Source organism: Peromyscus maniculatus, chromosome 11 (genome assembly GCF_049852395.1).
Source record: "Peromyscus maniculatus bairdii isolate BWxNUB_F1_BW_parent chromosome 11, HU_Pman_BW_mat_3.1, whole genome shotgun sequence".
Taxonomy (NCBI): Eukaryota; Metazoa; Chordata; class Mammalia; order Rodentia; family Cricetidae; genus Peromyscus; species Peromyscus maniculatus.
This window is the reverse complement of record NC_134862.1, coordinates 41,417,106-41,426,695: the sequence shown is the minus strand read 5'-3', so window position 1 is coordinate 41,426,695 and position 9,590 is coordinate 41,417,106. Positions and strand designations below refer to the sequence as shown.

The 9,590-nt window shown below is 45.3% G+C and overlaps 1 protein-coding gene across 1 annotated transcript; it reads right to left on the bottom strand.

The window, feature by feature from the left end:
* Positions 1-318: 318 nt before the first annotated feature.
* Rab29 (RAB29, member RAS oncogene family) lies at positions 319-5,820 on the bottom strand. The gene is made up of 5 exons (XM_076547350.1): positions 5,301-5,820; positions 3,018-3,089; positions 2,150-2,331; positions 1,336-1,457; positions 319-1,038 (listed from the first exon to the last, which is right to left on the bottom strand). The coding sequence occupies exons 1-5, from the start codon at positions 5,422-5,424 to the stop codon at positions 924-926; spliced, it is 615 nt and encodes a 204-aa protein (XP_076403465.1). The 5' UTR covers positions 5,425-5,820; the 3' UTR covers positions 319-923.
* Positions 5,821-9,590: the final 3,770 nt, after the last annotated feature.

Genomic DNA, 9,590 nt, shown 5'->3' with positions numbered 1-9,590 from the left:
TATCTAATGCTGTCCCCCCGTACCCCAGAATCTGATGTAGAAATGTTAAATCCAATATAGGAAGAATTGGAAAGAAAATGGAATTTGGTTGACAGGCCGTCTGACCTTATTTCCCCTCAGTCTGAACTCATGGTGTTTTTCTACATCAAACAGAAAAAAAAAAAAACTCAAAAACTATTGAGTGATGGTGTGAACTATTGTTATAATTATTTTTAAAGATAGGATCTTATACTTTGTAGCCCAAGCTGTCCTTGTATGTTTAATCCTCCTGCCTCAGCTGCCCAGGTACTAGGATTGTAGGCATACAAATCACAAGTATCTTTGAGATCATTTTATTTGTACTTTTTAGATTTACTTTGTATGTGTGAGTGTGCCATGGTTGAGTTTGTAAGTCACAGGACAAACTTGTGTGAGTCAGTTCTCCTAACACGTGGGCCCCAGGGACTGAACTCAGGTTTTCTGGCTTGGTGGCAAATGCCTTTATGCACTGAGCCACCTTGCTGGCCCTGAGAATTATTCTCAACCCCAGAGGCTAGAGCTAGGATGTACATCAGTAGCCCTGTGCCTGCCCAGCATGGGCAAGGCCCTGACTAATCCCCTGCACCACAAACACACAGGTGCTAATTTTTAATCCTTCCCATGAACTCATGCTAAGTTGAGAGATGAGATGATCACCATCCCATAGGAAGCTCTAGCTAGAGTACATGGGCCAACAGTAAGTCAGAGACAACGTCCAAGAGCAACAAAATGCACATGAGTCCCAGGCAGTCCTTCCCAAGTCCCAGCTGGCCTCCTTTCAGGGCAGCGGCCGGCAAGAGACTGTTCAAATGTTCTTAACAGAACATTTATGCCAGGTGGGCAGCCAATAGGAAGAGGTGGGTGGGAAAGTTCAGTGACCTGGACAGAAAAGGAGCCACATGGACCTAGCAGCATGTCCAGCCAGAGGAGGACTTGGTTTGGAGATTGATGTAGTTCCCTTGGGTGGACAAAGACATCATATCTTCTCTGGAATTGTTCATCATCTTCTCAACGAGGACTCTTTAAAAAAAAAAAAGAAAAGAAAAGAAAACAACAACAACAAAAAAATAAGGTACCGAGAAGGTAGATGGAGAGAAAGGAGTTGCCCCCATTTCCCCCCACATTGTCTTACACCAGGCAGCAGGCCATAAAGACACCAGGTTTAAGCACTCCGATGTCCTCAATTATTTTAGGGACACTGGCATTCCAGGGGCTTAACCTGTACTTGTTTGCTCAGAAACCGGAAAAGAGGGTCCATGGGGTCACGGTGGACAATAAGTCTGTATGCCTGTCCCCAGAACACTGAGGGCTACTCACCTCATAGCCTCATTAATATTTCTGTTCTCCTTGACTGATGTTTCTGTCCAACCTGTGAAACCATTCTCTTTACTGAACCGGTCAATCTGGTCCCGGCTCACCGCCCAAGGGGACAGATCACTCTGACAAAGAAAATACATAAATAGCAACACCATAATCTTCAAAGGGACTTCGTGCATTGAGAACAATTTTCAACCAATGGCTTGGCTACGACCACCAACATCCAAAATTTGCTGTCAAGATTCTTCCTTTAAAATAATAGAGTCACTCTCAGGAATGTTGAGTTGGCTCAGCAGTTCAGAGCACTGGCTGCTCTTTTGGAGGACCCTGGTTCAATTCCCAGCACCCACACGTCAGCTCACAATGTTCTGTAACTCCAGACCTAAGGAACCTGACACTTTCTTCTGGCCTCCTTGGACACCAGGAACACACATGGTATATAGATATACATGCAGGCAAAACACACCCCACACAAAATATAATAGGAAGAAACAAACAAACAAACAAACAAACAAACAGAAATCCACTTTCTCAATATCTCTTCCAAAGAAAGCGGAGGTGACTTCCAACTTGAAAGGGGCAAACAGGCATGCTGGTGTGCTGGCGCCCAGGCACGGTGGCACTAATTATAGCATTTGATTAACAGAAGCAGGACGGTCAGCTTTAGGTCAGCCTTGGCTACACAGACTCTAGCTTGAAAAAAAAAAACACGATAAAACGGGGTGTGCATGCTCAGAAACACAGGGCCTTTTAGATACCTTTACTCTGGCCGCTGACAGATGCTAGGGGCCGTTTACTTAGAATGGCCACACACCTTGTTGGCCAAGAGCAGGCAGGGTACAGGCTCTCCACTGGGCAGTGTGAGCTTGCTGTCCAGATCCTGTTTCCATCTTTGGCTGTTGCTGAAAGTCGTGGCGTTGGTGACGTCAAACATGATCACACAGGCAGAGGCGTCTCGGTAGTAGAGTCGCGTCATGGAGGTGAAACGCTCCTGCCCTGGAGGGAAGAGGAAGCTCTCGAAAGGTGATTTTGAAAGTGATTCTCTGGTATCCTGGCTACTCTTCCTTCGGTGGCAGACAAGGCGTTTTGTGTATGGTAGAGAGGCCCTCTGACTCCGTCTATCCCGTTAAGGGATTATTAAATTCAGTCAGATTCTGTATCTAAACGGCAATGTCCACTTCCCTGTCTGCCACTTACTATCTGTGTGACTAAGAAAATCAGGCTGAGCACTTCAGATCTGTCATGCGCTGAGTAAGATAAAAGCTTTTACGACAGGGCTAGTGAATCAGTACATTTGAAATACTTTGAAGAACAGAAGCATATAATAAGGATCCACCACTATCATTGTCTTATTTTCTGGAGATCTTCTTTCTCACTAAAGTCAGTTGAAGATCTAGAGCCCATCCCTCTTACTAGGGGAGTACCCACCCATGGCCTGGACAATCTGCCACCTTAACAGCATCTGCACCCACACGGAGATGGCAGGACATCTCTTTGTCTTTCGGGCAATGCACCTTCAAAATCGTCTCAAAAGCTCAGAGCAGCTCAAACTTGTAGCTTCAGGGGGGAAAAAAAAAGATAACGGTTCCGCCATCCCATTTCCACCCTCCCTACACCCCACCCGAGGCGGCTTGATGGTTAAATAATTTCTCTCTTGTTCTCATCTGGTCTTTCCATTTTACCTGCAATATCCCACAGTTGAAGCCGCACCATCTCTGAGTCAGACCACTGGAGAACCTTCAGAGCAAAATCCACTGAAAATACATGCATATTATACGTCAATAAAATCTGCCTTTAAAAACAAACCCAGGGATGGGCCAGTGAGATGGTTCTTTAAGTTAAAGGTACTTTCTTCCAAGCCTGTCAACCCAAATTCAGTCCCCATAACCTAAACTCGATGGACCATCTATCCTCTGAGTTCTACATGTATGTCATGATGCACATGTCCATATATACATACACACAAAATAAATGTGTTTTTTTTTAATCCAGGGATAAGCTAAGATTAAATACACAATGACAACTCCTGTGTCTTGAAATTCCAATTAGGTTTCAGCCTTCGATAGATGGAGATGAGTCCACCTGGTGCATAAGTGTAGGACACAAATTTCACACTCAAAGGATATTCAGTGTTTCCTCCTCTATCAGATCAAGTTATTGGATACTAATTATCTGCATGGCTAGGAACGGGAGAGTGGGAGTGATTATGGAAATAATTCCTGTTCTCAGGTTAAGTGGTTTCTGGGTGTTTTTAGGGGATTTTCTCAAGGAAAGGATGAAGGGGAAGATGAAGGAAATGAAGCTAAGTGCGGTCCAACTTCACTGTTGGTACCTACTCAGATCGTATTATGAGAAAACACAACCACACTGTCCTCTATGTCCTCCATAAGGCTTCGCTAACTATACCAGGTAGGAACGGGATAGCTGAAAGGGTGCCAGAGGATGAAGTCTGAGAGCTGCGCTAGAATCTGCCATGGGGTCTGCAGATGCTGAAACTCCACGACCTTGGGCTGAACAACTATTCCAGGGGAACCTCCCAAAGTTGTGCAGTGCGGACAAGCACCAACTTGAGACCTTCCTGCTCTCACCTCTTGAGTGTGGAATTAAAGGTATAGAAAACCTTACTGTGCTGGGGGGGGGCGGCTATTTGTCAAGGAGAGAAAACAGAGTAATTTCAGTTCGGAAACACTCTTCTACATCTGTGACCGAAGTAAAAACTAGAGAGAATTTATAATAAACATTGGGAAGCAGACCAACAAAGGCAAACTTGCCAGAGTCAATTATATTCATACTGTAGGAAAACGAAGGCCACTGGGAAAAATTAATTCACAGGACACTTTTAACCCAAATCCATGGAACAAGGACTTATATTTAGGAGTGGTGGGCAAAGTAGTCAGGAAACAGTCTTTGAAATGTTAAGTAAGCCCTTAATTTTGCCAGATGCTTTTGTACGTTAAAATGTTTTATAGTGTCTGTCTGTCTGTCTGTCTGTCTGTCTGTGTGCATGCTCATGCCACAGTGCTCCCATGGAGGTCAGAGGACAACTTTTGGGAGTCTCTTCTCTGCCCATCTTGTGAGGTTGTTTAGGCTTGGCATAAAGCACCATTACCCACTGACGTCTCTCCCACCTTTGGTCAACTATTCTTTCAAGTTTTCATTTCAAAGTAAATAGTTAGTTAAAAACAACTTTCATATGAACACCGGCATACACTTTCAAAATCTATGCCGGTACAAATTTTACATAATTTTTTTAATTTTTATTTTAGGTTACTCTTTCATATCACCATCTTGTTAACTACTTTGTACTTGCAGTCATGTGGGGGTGGGGGGTAGGGGGTTAGGTACAGTTCAGTTAACTTCAAAGGCCACGCTAGGAAAGAAATTAATTAACTTTTTGTTAATTAATGTAACTCTCCTCTCCTCTCCTCTCCTCCCTCCCCCAGCGTGAGAGAAGAAGGGTGGGAAGATTGGCCACTTGGGGTGTATTTCACATTCTTTCTTGAATTCCTCACATTTCCCACGAAGTCCACGAATTATCTTTATTAAAGCGACCGAGGGGCTCAGCAGTCCTGACCAGAATCTGTCCCCCAACCTTCCCCACATCCGGTCCTTCTGACTGCCTAGCTCCCTCCCGGGCTCTCCTCTTTAGCTTAAGTCGGTTCTTTCCTCAACACCACTCCCAAGCTGGTGAGAAACAGGGCAACCCTCCCCAGCCTGCCCTTGAACCAGGGCTCAGCTGCCTCAGCTGATTGGAAAAGTTGCTCTGGGCAGCGCATGTACTACAGGCGGGTACTATAGGCTGTGATCAGCCCTACTCAGACCCCTCCACCTTCTCCATCAAACTTCAGCCCGATCTTTGCAGGCAGTTGGCAGAGGCTGGGAACCCCCCCAGAGATGACCCCAGTACCCATCGGCTACCAGCTGCAAGCCCGGACGCCTGCTCCCAGCCGCCCGCGGCCTCTCACCTCCCACGGTGGACTTGTAGTGCTTGCTGAAGCTGTCCTGGGAGTAGCGCTGGACCAGTGACGTCTTGCCCACGGCGGCGTCCCCCACCACCAGCACTTTGAACAAGTGATCTCGGCTGCCCATGGCTAGCGGTGGGGAGAGGTTTTGTTTTGTTTTGAATGTTGTGTTTTCGGGAAGTCGCTTATTTTAACCCCTTGGGTTCCCGGGGTTTCTTCTGACTGAAGTCATGCATGCATCCCCACCCTTGGCTAGCTGAAGTTGCTCTGACGGGAAAGCAGAAAAGGAAACTTCTGCACTCGGCCTCTGCGCGCTTCCTCCCGGTGCGGTCGCAGCCAGGGTGGGGCGGGTACGAGCTCGACCCCCTGCGATTGGCACCTTCCCGTCAGGGACCTCCAAATAGCTCACCAGCGCGTGAACCCTATTGGCACCTTGCTCTGCTAGGTACAGAAGACCTGGACTCTTCTCCGACCACATACACCAAATTGGGAGTGTGCAGAGTCCTTGTCCCGTCCCTGTCCTGCCACTGGCGGCGCACTTCCCGTCTTCCTTCACCAGCGTTGTCCGCCCCGCTGCACGGAGCACTACATTTCCCAGTGTACCTCTTGGTGAAGCGACCGGGGGAGTGTAGAGAGTTGCCGAGTGGACTCTTGGGAAATGTAGTTTCCTAGCCACCTTGCACAAAGCTACATAAAGTTTCAAAGTTTTCAAACTTTCAAGCATTCAGAAGTCTATTTTAAAACAATTCTAAAATTCGGCGTGGTGGTGCAGGCTTGTAATCATTGCCTTGGGGAGATGGAGACCGGAGGATCAGAAAACCCAAGGTCATCATCTTCTGCAACCTACAAGGATACCCGGACCCTTTCCTCTCCTGAGACAGGGATAAGGGGTTTGAAACAACTTCGGGGGCGTCCCGAACTACATAAGCCACGATCTCTCCTGTCTAAATCTGTCCCCAGATCTTTTAAAAACACATTTTAAAGGTTTCCAGATGGTTTTATCATATTTTTAAAGGTTTTATGACACTGAGATAAACTACTCCATTAACAAAAGCCCAAACATAATCCCTCATGTTCCAAGTGGAGTCCATTTCCTGTTGTGTCAACAACACAGTCATATCTCGAACCTTGTAAATGTGATCTCCTGTTTTCCATATGACCAATAACAGGCAAATTCAGGGACATTTCACCCAAGAGATTGATCCTTAGAAAAATCTGTCAAAAGTCACAAAACTTAAAAAACTAGCTCTGGCAATAGCAATATAGAATAAGCAAGAGACAGTTCCTCATTCATACTTCCACATTTCTTACACCAGCCACGGATATCATTTGAGCACAAAGTACTTTTCCTTTTGTTACTGCTATTGTTTCTGAATAATCATAAAATGATTGGCAAATATTTTTAATTTTTTCTACCTGTAATTTTTCTGTCCTGCCTGACCTTTAGATAGGAGTTGTGGCTGGTAGAATAAGCTTCACTTTCCTTGTTGTTGCTGTTTGTTTGTTTGAAAGAGGGTTTTCTGTAGGCTAGGTTGGCCTCAACTGCTTACACATGACCTTGAACTTGTGACTTTTCTGTAACCACACCCAGTTTTGTACTTGTGGAGATTAAATATTTCCATTCACACATTGACATTCTCTGTTCTGTTCACCACGCTTGCCTGTCCCCTCTCCACTTAAGGACTGCGTTTTCTCAGTTCCTACTGCTTTGACATAGTTCAGCACCCTTTGGCTTTCCCACCATTAACCCCATTATTTCTCTCCTCCATGTAGACTTCATATTTTGAGCATTATTAATTCTTTTTATCTACATTCATTTTCCTCAGTCCCTCCTTTGAAAAAGTCAAATACGACATGCAGATTCTTAAAAAAATGCTTCTCGGGGATGCTCTGAGGCTCCAAACCAGTACAGACAACTGCTCCTGTTGGCTTGATTAGCAGAACTAGATGGTAGGACCCTATTGTTGAAGACACCACATGCTTTGATTGTAGTTCATAGAGACATCAAGCTGTAACCGAACTGGAAGCTTCTCTGCTAGGAGGGGCTATCCAGGCTGCTGGAGGTGGGTGGTCACTAGTGGTGAACCCTGGTCGTGTGCTACAGTCAGCATGCCAGCAAGATGTGTCCAGTGGTGCAGAAATGGTGTGACTATTGTGGGGGCAACCAATCACTTACATTTTTATTATTACCATCTTTTTCTTTTTCTTTTTTTAAAACTTATTTCTGGTCAGGAGGTGGTGGCGCATACCTTTAATCCCAGCACTCAGGAGGCAGAGGCAGGCATATCTTTGTGAGTTCGAGGCCAGCCTGGTCTACAGAGTGAGATCCAGGAAAGATGCAAAGCTACACAGAGAAACCCTGTCTTGAAAAACAAACAAACAAAACAAAACAAAACCTTATTTCTGTATACATGTAAACCCTTATTACCAGTTTGTTATCTTAATTATCCTTAACAGTTTTTAATTAATTTATTTTTATTTCATGTGCGTTTGTGTTTTGCCTGTATGTCTGTCTGTGTGAAGGTATCAGATCCCCTGAGACTGGAGTCACAGGCAGCAATGAGCTGTCATGTGGGTGCTGGGAATTGAACCCAGGTCCTCTGGAAGAGCAGCCAGTGCTCTTAATTGCTGAGCCATCTCTTCAGCCCTATTATTACCATTTTTAAATTTTTATTTAATGTTATGTATATGAATGTTTTGCCTGCATGTATGTCTGTGCACCACATGTGTGCTGGTGCCCATGGAAGCCAGAAGAGGGCATTGGATCCCCCAGGACTATGATTACAGTTGCTTATGAGCCTTCATGTGTGTGCTGGGAATTGAACCTGGGTCCTCTGGAAGGGCAACAAGTACTCTTAAGTACCTGCCTAGCATTCGTTACACCATCAGTTTAATTTCCAGTCACCGTAAGCTAACAGTGGTGGTACAGCATTTAGGAGGTAGAATAGGAGGATTAAAAGTTTATGGTCATCCTCAGAGTTTCAGGACAGCAAAAAAAAAAAAAAGAAAAGAAAAAAGAAAAAAAAGAAAAGAAAGTGTCAGGTAGCCATCATCCTGATTAGCTTTGTCCACTTGGCACAGCCTGTGGTTGTCTAAGAGGAAAGCAGTGATGAATTATCTAGATCAGATTGGGCTGTGGGCTGTCTGTGGAGGACTCTCTTGCTAATTGGTGTAGGAAGGCCCAGCCCAGGAACCACGTGGTTCCTGGGCAGATGGTTCTGGATGTAAGAAGGCCAGCTAAGCATCAGCCTGCAGGACTCATAAAGCTGTGTTCCTTCAAAGTTTCTGTTGTGTTTCCTTCACTGGTGATGGTGAGTGGAATAGTATGCAGTTCTGCTTTCGGGTCCCCCGTCCTGAGTCTAAGATGAAATAAACCCTTTTCTGCCCCTAAGTTGCTTTTGGTCAGAGTATTTTTTTATCACAGCAACAGAATTGAAGTCAAACAACCATCTCTAAATACGACAAAATGGATATGGCGATTCTTTCAAGCTGAAAGCCCTTGAGGAACTGTGACAGTAGGCAGTGCCCTTTGGTCCAGCTTTTTCTGTACGCCTGTAAGTCAAAATAGTCTTTCTGGAGGGCTGTCCTTCAAAAGGCAAGGCTGGAAAATAGCCCCGATCACCCACAGGAGTCTGGTCGCTAGGGTGATAGTGAGTCTCAATAAACAAATTTTGAAATAACTTCCTTTTTCCTAGCTTCTATCCGTTCCTTTGTAAGACACCTCTAGAACAGAGCAGCTTTGCCTAGATAGCCACTCACCCTGCCATCCCGTCCCACTTGTGCATTGACCTTTGTCTAAAATGAATACAGCCTTATGCCTTTACTCTTTTACTCTTTTTTTTTTTTTTTTTTTTTTTTTAAGTAAAATCGGTAAAGTTTAATTAGTTAAAAACAAATTTGGTGGTAGGGGTTAGGGTCAGCATCACTCTATAAGATTAGTACTGAACATGTGTGAGAAGCACACCAGATGTTCCCTGTGCATATCCCAAAGTGCCTTCAAGGTACTGAGCACAGCATCCTCTGCCCAGCACCAGGTCAACTGCTAGTCAATGTTGGTGTCTCAGAGATCCACAGGGCATGGAGTGCCCATCCATTCCGGCTCCAGAGGCACCTCCAGATCAGAGCAACCTGAGGTGATGCTACACTGGGAGCCCAGGAGAGGGGTTCAAGGGAGGAGGAGTCTTTAGAAGGACCATCAGCATCAGAGGCAAATGGGGACAAGAAAAGCCCAACTGTACCCAGCAAGGGAGAAGACTCAGGACACAGACAGGCAGGCTCCAGAAGCAGATCATC